This window comes from Suncus etruscus, chromosome 4 (assembly GCF_024139225.1).
Source record: "Suncus etruscus isolate mSunEtr1 chromosome 4, mSunEtr1.pri.cur, whole genome shotgun sequence".
NCBI classification, from domain to species: domain Eukaryota; kingdom Metazoa; phylum Chordata; class Mammalia; order Eulipotyphla; family Soricidae; genus Suncus; species Suncus etruscus.
Window position 1 is genome coordinate 3,475,848 of NC_064851.1, and position 17,384 is coordinate 3,493,231.

Here is a 17,384-nt window from a genome sequence, read left to right on the forward strand (position 1 = left end):
CGTCCACCTGGATTGGAAACACAACGTGTGGGGTGATCTCACAACTTATAAAATATAGTTTACACATAGGCCCCCATAGACAAGTTCTCCAGCACCCCAAGGAGGCAGGGGTCACCTTGGCAGCACTGAACATATTTAGGGAGCAACACCCTGACTTCTTACAAACTGCCAGAGCCATGCAAGTCACCCAGCACCTCCCAGCTTTGCCTCCATGACCTTAACATCTTGCTTCTCTTGTCATCCAGCAGGTTTGCAGCCACAGACTGAAGTGAGAGGCATGGCTGGGCCTCAGATCTGTGGCTGGATCCTGAGACTCACAGGGCCCCTTTCAGAGATCCCTCATTTTATGGGGTGGAGAGGGGCCTCCGCCACCCAGGGTCTCTTTCTACCCTCTGCAGCCCTGGCTCTGGGCCTGACTGGACAGCAAGGGGGTGGAACAAAGAGAAGCCTGTGCCACCCCCCTGGCCAGAGTCCCCGCATTGTGGCCATTTCTGCACATTCCTGCAGGCCCATGTGGCTCAGCGCCTGACAGTGGGTGATGGGTTCCCACCCTCCCTGCTGAACCTGCACGTGGCCGACCAGGTTCGATCCCCGGCATCCCATAGGGTCCCCTGAATGCTGTCAGGAGTAATTCCTGAGTGCAGAGCCAGGAGAAACCTCTGAGCACTGCTGGGTGTGGCCCCAAAACAACAACAACAGCAAAAATCACAGCACAAGATTAGGACTGTAGGGGCCAGAGAGAGAACACAGTGGGAGGACACTTGTCTTGCACGCAGCCAGCCCAGATTTAGTCCCTGACATTTCATATGGTTCCCTGAGCATCTCTACGAGTGATTTCTGAATGCAGATCCAGGAGTAACCCCTGAGCACTGCCGGTGTGACCCCCTCCTAAAAATGATTAGGACTATAAAGGGGGAAGCAGAGCAAGGAATGAAATAGGGGAGACCGAAAGACAGGAAGATTTCCTGGAGGAGGCAACTCATAGAAATAAGGTTCTCGGGCCCAGAGAGATAGCAGAGCAGCGTTTGCCTTGCAAGCAGCCGATCCAGGACCAAAGGTGGTTGGTTCGAATCCCGGTATCCCATAGGGTCCCCCGTGCCTGCCAGGAGCTGTTTCTGAGCAGACAGCCAGGAGTAACCCCTCAGCAATGCTGGGTGTGGCCCAAAAACCAAAAAAAAAAAAAAAAAAAAAAAAAAAAAGAAATAAGGTTCTCTCCTTGTGGGCCCGGAGAGATAGCACAGTGGCGTTTGCCTTGCAAGCAGCCGATCCAGGACCAAAGGTGGTTGGTTCGAATCCCGGTGTCCCATGTGGTCCCCCATGCCTGCCAGGAGCTATTTCTGAGCAGACAGCCAGGAGTAACCCCTGAGCACCGCCGGGTGTGACCCAAAAACCAAAAAAACAAAAAAAAAAAAACAAGGTTCTCTCCTTGAAACTTAATTTTTTTTGGGGGGGAGTCACACCCAGCAGTGCGCAGGCTTACTCCTGGCTTACTCAGGTTACTCCTGGCTCTGCACTCAGAAATCGCTCCTGGAAGGCTTGGGGGACCATATGGGATGCCAGGAATTGAACCCGGTTCTGTCCAGGATCAGCCACATGCAAGGCAAATGCCTTACCACTGTGCTATCACTCCGGCCCCTCTACTTGAAACTTTTTTTTTTTTTTTTTTTTTTTGGTTTTTGGGTCACACCCAGCAGTGCTCAGGGGTTCCTCCTGGCTCTATGCCCAGAAATCACTCCTGATAGGCTTGGGGGACCATATGGGATGCCGGAATTCGAACCCCTGTCCTTCTGCATGGATGGCAAACACCTTACCTCCATGCCATCTCTCCAGCCTCTACTTGAAACTTTTACTCAAGAAGCCACGTGTTGGGGCCGTAGAGATAGCATGGAGGTAAGACATTTGCCTTTCATGCAGAAGGACAGTGGTTCGAATCCCGGCGTCCTATATAGTCCCCTGAGCCTGTCAGGGGCGATTTCTGAGCTTGGAGCCAGGGGTAACTCCTGAGCGCTGCTGGGTGTGACCCAAAATACAAAAAAGAAAAAGAAAAGAAACCACGTGTTGACTGCTCTGTGTCCCTCCCACAACTGACTTTTAGTCTGTGCTTCAAAGCAGATGCTTTAAATCACTCAGTGTTTCTTGCAAGCACCAGGTTCTCTGGCCAGGGGTGGTGCTCAGAGGTAAGAACAGCACATGCTCCATGCAAACAAGGGCCCGAATAAACTCCTGGCTCCCCAAAATAGCTTTCCTGAGCACTGTTCTCTTCCCTTTAGAGGAAAGCAATTTTGAATGGCTGAAGCAATAGTACAGCAGGGAGGGCGTTTGCCTTGCTTGCAGCCAACCCAGGTCCCATCCCCAGCATCCCATATGGTTCCCTGAGCACCACTAGGAGTAATTCCTGAGCATAGAGCCAGGAGTAAGCCTTGGCTCCAAATTCAAAACAAAGCATATAGAGGAAAACAACAATGTAGTCCCTATAGGTACATGGGGACCCAGAGACCATCGCAGAGATGTCAGGAAATCTTTATTAGTGCAGCAAACATGGCGAGGAGTCAGTCAACATCTGAGCCAAGGCAGTGCCGTACACAGCAGGGCCATCTGGGGGCTGGAAGCCTGGCTCTGGGGGATGCAGGAGAGACAGGCAGGAATGGGACTCCCAGCAGAGAGAGGGCCAGACAGCAGCTAGCAGAGCCCCATGACACCCCACAGGGCTCCCCACCTTGCCTGGGCCCTCAGCTGGGCCCCTTCCTCTCCTCCTCTTCCTCACCTGCTATCTTGTGGTGGGCCCCCAGGGTGGTCAACTAGCCTGAGCCAAGTCAAGGAGGGCGAGTGGGGCTGGACCACGTTGGCATCTGCTCTGTGGGACCCTATTCTGGACATCTGGGGGCTTGAAACAAGCTGGGCCAGGGGGAGAGGGAAGGCACAAAGGAATGGGAGGGGGCATGGAGGTGTCTGCAGAACCAGGGAGGACTGACACGGGGTGGGGAGCAGATTTGAGGTGGAAAGTGGCACCTCCAGACACCCAAGTACCCCATCTTTGCTTCTAGCTTCGGGGGTCCCTGGGAGCCTCAGCTGGGGCTGGCTGGGCAGGCCATAGAGGGGCGGAATCTCTCTCCTCTGGCTGTCGAGGATGGGGTGCAGATGCAGGAAGGGGGTGCCGCACCACTGGCTTTGTGGGTCAGCTAGGCCTCTGTGCCCCCAAAGGCCAGGTTGTCCCTGACCATGAGCGTCTTGCGGAAGTCACGCTCCACCAGGGGACGCTGCATCCGCCACTTGTGCGCCTCCTGCAGGCCCGGCTCGAAGTAGTAGATGCAGGCCCCGAAGCCCACCAGGATGAGAACGGAGATGACCAGGTAGACGGGGACGAACCAGTCCAGGAAGTGAGGCATCGAGGCGGCAGGCTGGGCTGAACAGAACAGGGGAGTCACAGAGGGGCTCAGGGAGCAGTGGGCGTCAGGGAGCAGCTGACCCCAGCTGGACCCAAAGCACCCAGAGGGGCACAGACCACACACAGACCCCAACTTGTGCCATCTGACTGCTATGGGAAGCCTACACCCCCATATCCCCATACACTCCTTCACCAGGTAAGGGGCAGGAAAGTGAAGGAAGCATGGAGAGAGGGCAGTGAGGGCAGAGAAGGGGCCACTAATACAGTGACAGTTGGGATAATCCCTCTGGACAGGAGCTGGGTGTTGGAAGGAGGGAAGGGGATATAGGCAGGGTACCCTTTCAGTTACAAGATTGCAAAGCACAGTGTCTAAAAGGGGGTGAGAGAGAGAGAGAAACTGTGGACATTGCTGATGGGACTTGTGTACTGGTGAAGGGTGTGGGACATTGCATGATGAAACTCCATCATGAACAACTTTGTATCTATAAAAATAAAACTGTAGTATGAACAACCACACTGTTTAAGGGGTCTCAAACTCGCGGCCCGTGGGCCGTTTGCGGCCCTCCGTACAACATTTTGTGGCCCTGCCCTAGAGGAATCTTTTTTTGTTTTGTTTTGTTTTAGTTGTTTGGGTCACACCCCCCAATTTCAAGGCTTACTACTGACTTTGCACTCAAGGATAACCCCGACTTTGCCTCCTGCAGCCCCCAGGTAAATTGAGTTTGAGACCCCTTTATTTATTATTTATTTACTTATTTATTTAACTTAAATAAGGTGATTCACTCAAAAAAAAGTAAGGGGGGGGCTGGAGAGATAGCATGGAGGTAAGGCATTTGCCTCTCATGCAGAAGGTCATCGGTTTGAATCCCGGCGTCCCATATGGTCCCCCGTGCTTGCTAAGAGCAACTACTGAGCATGGAGCCAGGAGTAACTCCTGAGCAACTGCCGGGTGAGACCCAAAAACCAAAAAAAAAAAAAAAAAAAAAAAAGTAAGGGGGGCCCGGAGAGATAGACCAGCGGCGTTTGCCTTGCAAGCAGCTGATTCAGGACCAAAGGTGGTTGGTCCCATATGGTCCCCCGTGCCTGCCAGGAGCTATTTCTGAGCAGACAGCCAGGAGTAACCCCTGAGCACTGCCGGGTGTGGCCCAAAAAACAAAACAAAACAAAAAAAAAAAGTAAGGGAAGCAAATGAACAAATGCCCATTTCCAGGGCTCCTGGCTGATGTTAACAGAAGCTCATCACAGCCAGGTCCTGGATCCCAAACCTGGGCAAGCTCCTTGGAGGTCTTATAAGTGTTTCAATACCTGTGCAAGGAGGCTGATTGCAGCCGGGCCACAGGGCCAAGGAAGGACTGAATCAGTGTCAGTTTGTCCCTGTCCCAAGCAGTCTCTGTCTCTGTAAACTGGGGTCCAAAGAAAGACCCACTTTTCAAGGATACTGAGAATATGTATTTTTTAAATTTTATTGATTGATTGATTGGTTTTTGGGCCACACCCAGTGGTGCTCAGGTATTACTCTTGGCTCTGCACTTAGAAATCATTCCTGGCAGGCTCAGGAGACCATATGGGATGCTGGGAATCAAACCGGGTCCCTACCACTATGCTATCTCTTTGGCCCCCAGATATTGAGAATATTTAAGACAAGTTCTAGGCCTGGGAGCAGCACTTGAGAACATCAGGTGCTCATTCTAGCAAACCAGCGGCAAGGAAGGCAGGTTGAAGGTGGAAGGAAGCAGGTGGGGAATGTTCCAGAAACATTGCATGCCCTCGATGACCAAAAAGGACCCAAAGCTGCCCTTCCCTGCTCCCAGAAAAGGTTCCCCTCTATGAGCCCTCATTTGGAGATGCTCCTAAGTCTCCTGCGTGCCCTGGCATGCTCTGTCACACACACATCCCATTTTGGCATGGACTTTCATGGGCCTGGGACAATCTCCTATTCATACTTCAAAACCCACAGAGAAGATCACAGATCATGTTTTCCCAGGATGAGGTAGAGTAGGCCTTCATCACCTGCCCTGAAAACTCTTAACCCATAAAAGAAGGGTGGGGTGCGGATACCCACTTTTTTTTTTTTGGTCGAGCCTTTGCAACTAGAGTAAGTCAGTGGCCATATCTTACAAATGAGCAAAGTGAGGTCCAAAGAGCTCCCGGGAATGATATCAGGTTGGGGAGACACCAAAACAGAGTGTCACCAAAGGCTGTGGAGGTAACAGTTTGGGGGTCAACCTTGGACTATTGGAGGCTTCTCTGATTTGTCTCCAAGCTTTAGCATCCCATTTCCCTACTTCCAGGTGGATCACATAGGGACCTGGGACACCCCAGGGGAGAGGAGTGAGATGTCACTTCCTATCCTGTTCCCCTCCAGGCCCCCCACATATAGCCCATGGGCTGCTCTGAACCAGCAATGTCTGAAGGGGCCCCATTCTGGAATACTGATGAGATGAGAGAACGTGGACATAGAGGTGCCCCATGTCTGTCTTTCTGGGGCTATAGAGAGCTCTGGCTTGGTGCTGCCTGGCTTGTAGGGAGAGGGGGAGGACCCCCAAGTAGGAAGCTCACCCAGACTAGCCTGGCGGAGGCTATAGGGCCCCATGGGGATGGCTGTCTCTGTAGCTTACACACAGGCCGGACACTCAGGTCATCGCACAGCTGTGCTTCTGTCGGGAGGAGTCGGGGATCCCTGTGTCTCTCTAGCCCTAAGCAAAGTCCCAGCTCTGGGGATCAGCTGGAGACCCCAAGACAATTCCAAGCCTTTTGGGGCCTTGGCAGTACTGGAGCCAAACACCACCCTCCTTTGTGACCTTGGGCTGCACATCACCCTCTCTGAGCCTCGGGATCTCTGTGCACAGCAGCAGCATAACAGGGGGCCGCTGATCAGGGTGCCCAGATGATCTGTGAGATGTTCCAGTTGAGCCCTCTGCCAACCTCCCAGCCCTAGCCCACCAGCACTGGGCCCACAGACCTACCTGGAGCCCTGCAGATGCCCGGCCAGAGCTTCGGAGCTGAGCTCACCACCTCGGCCTCAGCAGCTCAGCGATGGGCTGTGGCGTCTGTCACAACGCAGTCTCTGGAACCTGCCATCTGCAGCCGGCCTGGGTGCTGGAGGCAAAAAGAAGGGGAAGCCAGGACCCCCAGAAGAGGCAGAGCTTTCCCGACTTAAGGGTTCTGACTGGGTCGGCAGTGGGCTGTCCTGGCTGGTTCCACACCCTGGAACCTCTCCCTGCCCATCAGAGACCCTTGCTTCTGCCCCCCATTCCTAGGATGGCAGGAGGTGGGACCTGTCTCAGCCAATCAGCAGCCAGGCAGAGCTAAGGCTTTCTCTCCCGTTGCCAGGGCAACCAGCCTTCGCTTGGGATCCCGCGTGGTGCAGAGATGCGGGGACATGGGGAGGGTGGCGGTCGCCTGGCACGGGGCCTGGAGGGAGGGTCAGCAAGCATAAGGCTGAGAGGTAGCAAGAGGTAGGGGTCCTGGGCAAGTCAGGGGGACACAGAAGCATGATGGGGTGAGTCAAAGGGAAGGCCCAAGACTGAGACAGGGTTGGGACCCACCTGTGATACACCAAATGCTGCTTTGGAGACTTTAGTTTGATCCCTCACAGGTCATGTAGCAAGAAAGTTGTAATGCAAGAGCTGCGGCCTGGCCAGGCCCCACTGGGTCCTGTGAGCGGAACATGGTTGAGATGGCCAGGCATCTTGGGGCCTCGGTTTACCCCACAGCTGTGAAGCACCTGCTGCAACTTTAGGGTGCTCAGCCACAATACCAGGGCATCCAAAAACCTGCCTTCTGCTCTCTACAAGACACTCCAAAACGAGCTCTTTCAAGGGACTATTGCCATGACAGGCCCTGGGTAAGATGATGCCAGGGCCCTGGGCCCCCCGCTATAGCTTCTCAGAACATCACAGTCCCTGCTGGGGCTGAATTGAGGCCCTCACCTGCATTTGTGGGGCAAGTGAGTCTGAGTTCACGGGGGCTCTCCTTGAGCCCCAGAAGTGCAAAGTAAAATGCAATGGCAAGTGATGTATTTGGCAAGTTTACATACTGGGAGGTAACTGGGGCCCCAAACTGTGAGTTTTTATCTGCGGGTACACCCAGATGGCACATTAGATATCACCCTCACCCCAGTCACAACCTGCCTCCTGCTGTTTCCGAAGGTCCAGCTGATCTGCTTTCTAGCCCACTGGTGTGTTGTGTATGTAAACATTTTAATGGTATTATGATGTTACTGTGCCCTACCCTAGGGTGTGACCTGGCATTCTGCCCCCACCCTAGGGTGGTACCTGATTCTGCTCCCACCATTGGGTGGTACCTGATCCCACCATTGGGTGGTACTTGATTCTGGGGGATAAAAACAAGAGTCTATGAAAGGCGAGGGGCTTTTTGGCTGGAGCTGATGCTGAGGCTTTGGGCTTCAGTCTTGTCCACCAAATAAAGCTATTATTTTCACAAGCCTGACTGTCTGCGAGCTGTTTACCCGCCGCTTCACCTCAGAACTGCTGGCTGAACAGGGTAACAGAGGCATGGTTCGAGCTAAAGGAGAAAGGTCTCATCCTCCATCCCTCCATCAGTCAACCTCTTCAGGGGCTGACTTGCAACACTGGTGGATATTTTTTTTGGGGGGGGGGGGAGTCACACCCGGCAGTACTCCTGGGGTTGCTCCTTGCTCTATGCTCAGAAATTGCTCCTGGCAGGCTCAGGGGATGCCATATGGGATGCCAGGATTCAAACCACCGTTCTGCATGCAAGGCAAATGCCTTACCTCCATGCCATCTCTCTGCCCCCCCCACTTGTGGCTTTTAAGCTTGTTTTAGACTGGGTACCCACAGTACCCCCCCAATCACTGATCCGTTGTCTGCCCTGCTCTTGTGTAAACTGAGGGATCCTTGAGTGGGTGCCAGGGTTGGAATGTGAGGATGTGCAGAGCTATTTGCACATCAGCAGTTTGGAGTGGGAGGGCAGAGAGGAGTGGGGGGTGGAGGCTGGCTAAGGGGGCTGAGGAGGTTTGGTGGGAGGAATGGGGGGGACACGGAGGTCCCACTTTGTGGACAGCTTCCTCGATGCATGCACATCGATATTTCACGCGGCATCCTTTCTTCGTAGCTCTTGCTATGTCAATGAAACCTTAATGGATCTGTCTGAAAGATACGGCCAATAGCTTTTAGATACAGTTTTAGCCATGTGAGTCCTTACCCACAGGGGGTCACAGAAAACTCATTGTGTAATGACACAAAGCTAGAACTGCTGATTTTTTTTTTTTTTTTGGTCTTTGGGTCACACCTGACAGCACTCAGGGTTACTCCTGGTTCTGCACTCAGAAATTGGTCCTGCCAGAGTGATAGCACAGCAGTAAGGCGTTTGCCTTGCACATAGCTAACCTAGGACGGACTGCAGTTCATCCCTCCAGAATCCCATAAGGTTTCCCAAGCCTACCAAGAGCAATTTCTGAGCACAGAGCCAGGAGTAACCCCTTAGCGCTGCCTGGTGTGACCTCCAAAGAAAAAAGAAAGAAGGGAGGGAGGGAGAAAGAAAAAGATAAAGAGAGAGAGGGGCGGGCGAGGTGGCGCTAGAGGTAAGGTGTCTGCATTGCAAGCGCTAGCCAAGGAAAGATCGCGACCTCGGTTGATCCCCCAGCGTCCCATATGGTCCCCCCAAGCCAGGGGCAATTTCTGAGCCCTTAGCCAGGAGTAACCCCTGGGCATCAAAGGGGTGTGGCCCGAAAAACCAAAAAAAAAAAAAAAAAGAGAGAGAGAAAGAAAGAAAGGGGGGGTTTGGAGAGAGAGACAGAGAGAGAGACAGAGAGACAGACGAGACGAGAGAGACGAGAGAGAAACAGAATGGTCTGGCAGGCTCTTACCCTACATGCGGCCACTCCAGCCATGACCTGAGTTCAATTCTCAGCTCCGTGTATGGTTTCCTAGCCACTGCCAGGAGGGACCTCTGAGCACAGAGCTTGGAGTAAGCCCTGAGCACCACCAGGTGTGGTCCCAAATCAATCAATAAATTAATAAAGAAGAAAGCAGGGCCGCAGAGATAGCATGAAGGTAGGGCATTTGCCTTGCATGCAGAAGGACAGTGGTCCGAATCCCAGTATCCCATATGGTCCCCTGAGCCTGCCAGGAGCGATTTCTGGGTGTAGAGCCAGGAGTGATCCCTGAGTGCTGCCGGGTGTGACCCAAAAACCGAAAAAAAAAAAAAAGAAAGAAAGGAAGGAAGGAAGGAAGGAAGGAAGAAAGAAAGAAAGAAAGAAAGAAAGAAAGAAAAGAAACAAAAATAAATAAAGAAAGAAAGAAAGAAAGAAAGAAAGAAAGAAAAGACAGAAAGAAAGAAAGAAAGAGAGAGAGAGAAAGAAAGAGAGAGAGAGATAAAGAAAGAAAGAAAGAAAGAAAAAGAGGGAGGGAGTAAGAATAGTATAAAATAGAATAGAGGGAAAGATAGCACAGAGGTAGGGCGTTTGCCTTGCACTCAAGCGACCCAGGACAGACCTGGGTTCGATTTCGTGCATCCCACATGGTTCCTCAAGCCTGCCAGGAGCGATTTCTAAGCACAGAATGAGAAATAACTCCTGAGTGCTGCCTGATGTCGCCCAAAATCCAAAAACTATAAAATAAAAGTGGAATAGAATCCACAGGGGCCAGAGAGACAATCCAGGAGGGTGTAGACGCTTGCCTCCCACAACCCCAACTGTAAGTTCCCACACCCCAATTGTCCACCCAAACAGCACCAGGAGTGAGCCCTGAGCTCACTTGGGTGTGGCCCAAGCCTTCTCTTCAAAGACTAAGGACCCACAGACTTGCTTCGGGATCCGATGTGGGATGTGAAGAAGAAAACCCAAGCATTTTTCATTTCAGGAAGGGGCAGCTATCCCTAATGATGCTCAGAGCCCCATTCCTTTGCCCCCCACAGACAAGTGCCCTGGAGCCCTTTGAGTAGTCAACCTCCTGCCTGCTCCAACGGTTCTGTAGGCCCAACTGCAAAAATGGAGCGATCTGAGAGAGGCGGCGGGGATGTGGCTCAGGGGGTAGAAAACTACTAGCCTGGTGGGGTGCAAAGCCCTGGCTGGGTTCAGTCTTTAGCACAAGCACTTTGTCCATTCAATCCCCAGCCCCGCACCTTTAGGGAGGGGACTGCCTGATTGCACCCACCCAGTGAACCACGGAGCTTCTCGGGACTCAAGAGGAGAGAGAGGGAATGAGCATGAATGCAAGATGATGAACGCCGAATGACCCGACACCTCCTCTCTCTCCCGGGCTGTCAAATAAAAAGCGGGTCCCAAGAAATGCCAGCTGTCAACGCGCCTGCAGAAAAGAGACACGGTTCCTTTAACGAATCAGCCCCGCCCCTCTAAACCCGCCTTCATTTGCATACGGGCGGTGCCGGGACACACGCCACGCCCCTGAAAGTCGGGTCATGCGCAATGGCGGCACCAGGGGACACCACGCCCCCCTGAAGGTCGTCTGCGCATGCGCGGTGCTAGGGGCGGGGCTGAGGTGCCTTTGAAAGTCCAGCGCGCACCTCGAGAGCGACGGTTTGACCTGCGACAGCGATGTCGGTGTTGCGGCCGCTGGACAAGCTGCCCAGCCTGAACACGGCCACCGTCTTGGTAGGGTCCCCGCACCCGTCTGGCCTGGCCTGCTGCACCCCAAGCTGGTCTCGGCCCCGCTCGGAGGGGGATCTTTGGGTGGGAGCTGTTCCGCGTTGCGGGTGGTGGGCGGGGCAATCACGCTCTAGACCAATCAGAGTAGCCGCCTTCTGAGATTGACGGGCCCGTCCGCCAATAGGCGCGCGACAGGCTCTTTGTGATTGGCTCGGAAGATTGCGCGGGAACCGTCCGAGTTGGACCTAGCTCGGTAGATTGGTGGCTGCCCGGCTGCCCAGACCCATCCATGTCCCCTGGGTTTTGCTTTTTGGAGATTTTGGGTGGGGGGCGTTGCGGGGCCACACCCGGCAGCGCTCCAGGGGTTCCTCCTGGCTCTACGCTCAGAGATCGTTCCTGGCAGGCTCGGGGGACCGTATGGGACGCCGGGGTTTGAATCACAGTCCTTCTGCATGCAAGGCAAACTTGCAAGGCAAACTGCATGCATGCAAACTTCTGCATGCAAGGTAGGACCCTACCCCTATGCTATCTTTTCGGCCCAATCATTTCTAATTTATTATTTTTGCTTGTTTTGGGACCACACCCGATGATGTTCAGGGCTTACTCCTGGCACTGTGCTCAGGGGACATTTGGGATGCCAAGGATCGAACCTGGGTCAACTGGTGCAAAGCAAACACTCTCCCCACTGTGCTATCACACTGGCCCCCAAGATTATTTTTTTACTTTTATTTATTTATTTATTTATTTTGGTATTTGGGTCACACTCGAAGGATTCCTCCTGGCTCTACGCTCAGAAATCGCTCCTGGCAGGCTCAAGGGGGGTACCCTAGGGGATGCCGGGATTCGAACCACCGTCCTTCTGCATGCAAGACAAACGCCCTACCTCCACGCTATCTCTCTGCCCAACCATCCGTGTTCGGGAAGGGTTTGGGGGAGGCAGTCCGGGTTTTGCGGAAGGGGACCTGAGCTGCCCCGAGCCTGGAGCGTGGTCCTATCCGATCTCGGGCCGACCCTGCGCTCTCTGTCCTTGCAGCTGGTGAGCTCGGAGGACATGCTTCTGCAACAGCTGGCTAAAGCGATGCTCAAGGAAGATTGCTCCTCCAAGCTGAAGATGTAAGTAAACGAGGGCAAGAGGTGGTTCCCGGGTCGCTCTGGCGCTCTTGTCTTCTCAGCCTTGGCGCTGGGATCTGGGGCTCGAGGGAAAGCAGAGCTACCCAGACTGTCCCCCATCTCCTGAGTCTCCCTTCGACACCCCGCAGCTGTCAGAGCTTAGCCCTCTTCCTACTGGTTAGTGGTTTCCCCCCCCCCCCATCCTATCCGAAGTACCCACCATCACTCTTGGCCGGCCACAGTCGTTATCTGCTTTCTTCCCCTGCGGCTTGTCACCAGAGAATATTCCATGCTCATTCCATCATCTCTTTCCCCATCTCTGCCTTGCCACCCCCACAGACCCCAAAATGAGCCTCTTGAGGAACTGTCCTTTGACTTCTTCTATCCACAGGTCCCTGAGCTGTACTTGGCATGGAGCGCATTTTTCTTGTTTGTTTGTTTTTTGCACACCCTGTGGTGCTCCGGGCTTATTCATGGCTCTGGACTCGGGGATCGCTTCTGACAGGGCTCAGAGGATCCTATGGGATGCCTGCTATACTATCTCCAGCCCCTAAAGTGGATGATTTACTTATTTAGTCATTACCATATGGGATGCGAGGGATTAAACCCAATCAGCTGTGTGCAAGGCAAGCGCCCTACCGCTGACCTATCTCTCTGGCCCTTATAGTGTTTAATGTTTTAATAACTCCAACATGGATGGGGGAGATAGCTCAGGTGGTAGAGAGGTTGCCTTGGTAGATGTGAAATCCTCTTGGCCCCCACCCACCCTCCCTCCTTTGAGCCTGGTCACCTTCCTAACCTGCCGGCATAGCCTGCCGGCCCTGGGACATTTGTACCTCCAGAGGAAGGAGTCAGATGGAAATAATTTGGGGTGGGAATGTCCCACATTTCTTGCAGAGCTCCCATCTACCACACTTTCATCAGGGGAGCTGGCCCACAGCCTCTGCCCTTCGTAAAGTGCCCCATGCGCACGTGTATTTATTCCTGCAATTTCCTGTCTTTCAGCCACTTGGCAAACAGCCTCCCACTGCCCTCTGATGGGCCCCGGTTCGACCTGATTGTGTTTTTGATCAACCTTCACAGCAAGTACAGGTGAGGGCTGGGGGTTGGGCAGCTGTCAGGGCTCAGGGGGACCCAGTCTAGGAGCATGCTGAAGGCTGCTGAGGGGAGGAGCCGAGAAGAGGCTGCAGGGGCTTCCCCGGGGGTCTGCATGGTGTGCTTGAAGCTCGAATTCTGCTCCGCTGGGGAGGTGGTGACCACTTCCAGTGCCTGCCTGGGACCCGGCCTGGAAAAAAACATCGGGTGGGTGTTTCTGGTTTGCACATTGGTGGAGGCATGTGCAATGTAGGAACCCTAAGAAGTGGGAGCTGGGGGACTGCAGCCTGTCTGGGGAGTAAGAAGGAAGATTCCTGCTCCCTCCTAGAGCGGGTGGGTACAGGATGCAGCTCACAGACTCCCTGGTCAGACTGCATGGGAAACCCAGTATATCAGGGTCCAGAGGGGGATTCTAACTCGCCATCATTTTCAAAATATTCTAGCCACAGGGTCTGTTAGCCTTGTGGAGCCCTGTATTATATACCCCAGACAACCTGAAGAGACCCCCAGCAGATCCCTTGCTGCTGGGCCTTGGGCTTTGCAGTTCAGGTAGAATCTGATAACTGACCCAGAGGCTTAATGACCTGGCCCATCTCCTCCTGGGCCCCAGGGAGCGTTGACCCTTGTCCCAAGGTTCTCATTCAGAGGAAGGGGGTTCATTTCCTGCCATCATTGCGATGCAACTACTCAACCATATTACCAAAGCCGCTTGTCCATACCTGTCTACACAGCGCATGTAGACATAAGTATAGACACTGTGAGTTGTACCCTGCGACCCTGCTGTGTCCCATGCCCATCCTAAAGAACAGTTTTTCTAGGTCTGAGAATGCAGTGACAGTCTCTGCAGTGTCCTTGGTTATCGAGAGGACTCTGGTCCAGGGAATCAGATTGGGGGCCTTGGGGGAGTTATTTCCACACACGGCAGTAGTGGGGTTGACCAAATGCTCTGGTTGCCATCTGTATTCACACATGAATTTTAGAATGACACAAGTGGTGACTGGGATGAGTGTGGGGGGGTAAGGGGGGGTGTCTGCTCTTCATCCATATCTGTACCTATCCATTATTTCCAAGCTGAGTTAGCTGGTAATTGACAGAAACTTGAGGGTCAGAAAAATAGCACAGAGGGGAGGGCTCTTGTCTTGGACACAGCTGACCCGGGTTTGATCCCCAGCACCCCATATGACCCCCCAGGCCCACCAGAACTTATCCCTGGGCACAGAGCCAGGAGTAAGACATGAGCACAGCAGCCAGGTGTGGCCCCAAACAACAACAACAATAATAGACAAAAGACTCTTGGGGTTGTTTCCTGTCCCCCCTCCATCTGCCTGAGGACCACTCTGGAATGAGGAGGGGGCCTTGCTCCCCTGTATCCACTTAACTTCTATCTTCTCGGCCTGCTGCCAGCCTGCAAATCGTGGAGGAGTCCCTGCAGCATTTGGATGCCACTTTCTTCCTGGGCAAGGTTCTCTTCCTGGCCACCGGGGGTAAGTGACCCCCACCTATGGGCCCGGGGAATCGGATAGCAAGAAGGGGCTGCGGGATTGTACCTTCTAGAAGCCATTGGAGCAGACCCTTCTCCTGAGCTTGTTGCCTAGATCTGTCTGCAGGTCCCTGTGAGTCTCAGAGTCAGATCTGGACCCCAAGAAAGTCACCTTGCAGTTGGAACGTTTCTGCCCCTTGAGCATGGCTCCCAGTCCTGGGTCCTGCTGCTTCGCCACCCCCTCAGCACTGACAGTGCTCCTGCGGGCCAGACACAGCTCTAAGCACTCCGTTTTCCTCCTTTTTGGGGTGTGGGAGGGGTATAAGCTGCAGTGCTCAGGGACTATTTCTGGCATGGTGATGCTTGGGGCTCGTGCAGTGCAGGATGGAGCCAGGTTGTAGCGCGCAGAACCTACACTGTAGGGGCTGGAGCAGTGGTGCAGCGGTAAGGCGTTTGCCTTGTACGAGGCTGACCTAGGATGGACTGTGGTTCGATCCCCTGACGTCCCATATGGTTCTCCAAGCCAGGAGCAATTTCTGAGCACCAGGAGTAATCCCTGAGCATCACCGGGTGTGGCCCAACCCCCGCCCCCCCCCAAAAAAGAAACCAAACCTACACTGTAGCTCTTTGATTTTAATTTTACTTTTTTGGTTTTGGGGCCACACCTGGCAGCACTCAGGTGCTCAGAAATCGCTGCTGGCAGGCTCAGGGTACTATAAGGGATGCCGGAATTCAAACTATTGACCTTCTGCGTGCAAGGCAAACGCTTTACCTCCATGATATCTCTCCGGCCCCCACTGTAGCCCTTTGAACTGTTGTCTCAGCTGCAAACTTCCTTCACACAATCAACCCTTTGGCGCTGGTGCTGTTACCTGTTTTACACCTGAGGAAACTCATTCCTCGCCTAGTCTACACCTAGTAACCTTGGTAGCAGGCATCCAGCTGAGCCCAAAGCCCAGATGGGCCACCCAGTCTACTACGAGGTTCCCCCCAAAGACTTTTCCTTCCCTTCCTCTGTCTGCGAGCCCTTGGGGCTGGGAGTGCTTTGCTCCCCCACTACCCTCTGGACTTCACTGCTGAGGCCTGGCTTCGCCTCACCTTAGACATAGCTGAGGGAGCCCTGTTTTGTGGCGCCTTCTCCCAGCCCTCCCAGACTGATTTTCTAGTTCCACAAGCCACCCTGAAAATCGGGGTAAAGGGATTGTCTCCCCCATGGACGAGTGAGACACAGGCCCGGGGCAGTCACACGCACTCTTTGCAGCCGGCAGGGAGAGCCAGTGTAGCACACACCGGAACACGGTAGAGAGGCTGGCGCACACCTACCGGAGCCCCCTGCTCTTCTGTGATCTCGAGGTGAGTCCCAGGTGGGGAAGGGAGCCTGGCCCCAGCGTCTGCCCACATGGGGTCTCAGTCGCTCATTTTGGGAGAGGGCAGGTTTTCTTCATGTTTGCTTTGCGGGTCCTCGTTAGATTCACAGGCCAAGCACCTGGTCTGTCGTCTATCAGGGTGTCCTTGTGTCCTGGCAGTCACAGTACCCGGGGTCCCTGGCTCGCTGGGCTGCAGACCCACAGAGTCCTGCCGCTAAGGCCTGGCCTGGGGTTGGAGGGACAGATGGAAAGTGGGCTCTGTCCTCACTCGCTTCCCTCATTTTTCTTATAGAGGAGCTGAGTTCTGAGGCCCATCTGAGGTCTTTATTTTACTTTAAGTCTCTTTCTGCAGAAGAGAGTCAGAAACAGAGAGAGAGAGAGAGAGAGAGAGAGAGAGAGAGAGAGAGAGAGACAGAGACAGAGACAGAGACAGAGACAGAGACAGAGAGACAGAGAGAGAAGAGAAAGAGATGTGTAGGTATGGGTGTGGATTGGTGCGTGATGTGTCTTGACTCTGCGGTGAGTGGTGCAGTCCTGTGTGTGGCCATGTGGTGGCGCCCACACCAAGTCCCAGGGTGCATGCTGGCCTGACCTCATAGGCCTGTGGCCCTGCGAACCTGGAGCTGGTGGCTCAGGTATAGTTCCCAGGACGCAGACAGGGGGCGCTCCTCTCCCCGGGCCTACATGGCCGCCTTTGCAGTTAGGGCATCTGGGGCAGGAATTGGGGCGTCAATGGCAAGTATTGGTCCTATTCCCGAGGAAAAGGTGCATTCGTGTTTTCTCGCTTCTCAGAGAGAAGCCTTCCAAGCCACCTTGGCCCCGCGCCTGGTCCACCTGCTGCAGATCTGTGCTGGCCACGTGCCTGGCGTCTCGGCGATGGACCTGCTGACCCTGCTTAGGTGTCCCGAAAACCCCATTCCCGAGGAGCCGTGAAGAGCCTAGTGACCCCCCCCACCCACACACACCCATGGTCCCATGTCGCCATCTGGCAAGATGGCCTCCCCCTCGGACTAACTTTGAACAAGAACTTCGGTGCTCGAAAGCCTGGGCCTCCCTGGTCTGGCCCCCCTGAGGACTCTGCGATGAATAAAGTGACTCGAAACCATGGGGTACAGGGCTGGACTTCAGAGCCCATCTGGAGCCTGTGACAACTCCTGGAACCTCAGTTTCCTCACAAGGAGCAGGGAGGTGCTTCTCCTGGTCTGGCCACTTCTGGAATGAATTGAGTTGAGGTGTCCTTGAATGCCCCACTACCCCCCCCATCCCCATCTTCTCCCCTCAGCTAAGTGTGCTTCCCAGTAAAGAGGGGAGCCGGGCCGGTTGCCAGGAGCGTGTTTGAGGGGCTGGATCTGGTGT

The 17,384-nt window shown here is 54.1% G+C and overlaps 2 protein-coding genes across 2 annotated transcripts; one reads left to right on the plus strand and one right to left on the minus strand.

The window, feature by feature from the left end:
* Nucleotides 1-2,934: 2,934 nt before the first annotated feature.
* SMIM45 (small integral membrane protein 45) lies at nucleotides 2,935-6,645 on the minus strand. Its single transcript, XM_049771748.1, has 2 exons — nucleotides 6,352-6,645; nucleotides 2,935-3,403 (listed from the first exon to the last, which is right to left on the minus strand). The coding sequence occupies exon 2, from the start codon at nucleotides 3,384-3,386 to the stop codon at nucleotides 3,180-3,182; it is 207 nt and encodes a 68-aa protein (XP_049627705.1). The 5' UTR covers nucleotides 3,387-3,403; nucleotides 6,352-6,645; the 3' UTR covers nucleotides 2,935-3,179.
* Nucleotides 6,646-10,913: 4,268 nt separating this feature from the next.
* Nucleotides 10,914-17,193, plus strand: CENPM (centromere protein M). Its single transcript, XM_049771712.1, has 6 exons — nucleotides 10,914-10,982; nucleotides 12,010-12,089; nucleotides 13,092-13,178; nucleotides 14,586-14,665; nucleotides 15,923-16,014; nucleotides 16,821-17,193. Exons 1-6 carry the CDS (start codon nucleotides 10,926-10,928, stop codon nucleotides 16,959-16,961), a joined length of 537 nt encoding a protein of 178 aa, XP_049627669.1. The 5' UTR covers nucleotides 10,914-10,925; the 3' UTR covers nucleotides 16,962-17,193.
* Nucleotides 17,194-17,384: the final 191 nt, after the last annotated feature.

Coding starts and splice junctions, on each gene's coding strand:
- CENPM (XM_049771712.1), top strand. CDS start 10,926: ATGTCGGTGTTGCGGCCGCTGGACAAGCTGCCCAGCCTGAACACGGCC. Junction 14,666..15,922: donor TCTCTTCCTGGCCACCGGGG/GTAAGTGACCCC, acceptor CACTCTTTGCAG/CCGGCAGGGAGAGCCAGTGT. Junction 16,015..16,820: donor TGCTCTTCTGTGATCTCGAG/GTGAGTCCCAGG, acceptor CTCGCTTCTCAG/AGAGAAGCCTTCCAAGCCAC.
- SMIM45 (XM_049771748.1), bottom strand. CDS start 3,386: ATGCCTCACTTCCTGGACTGGTTCGTCCCCGTCTACCTGGTCATCTCC.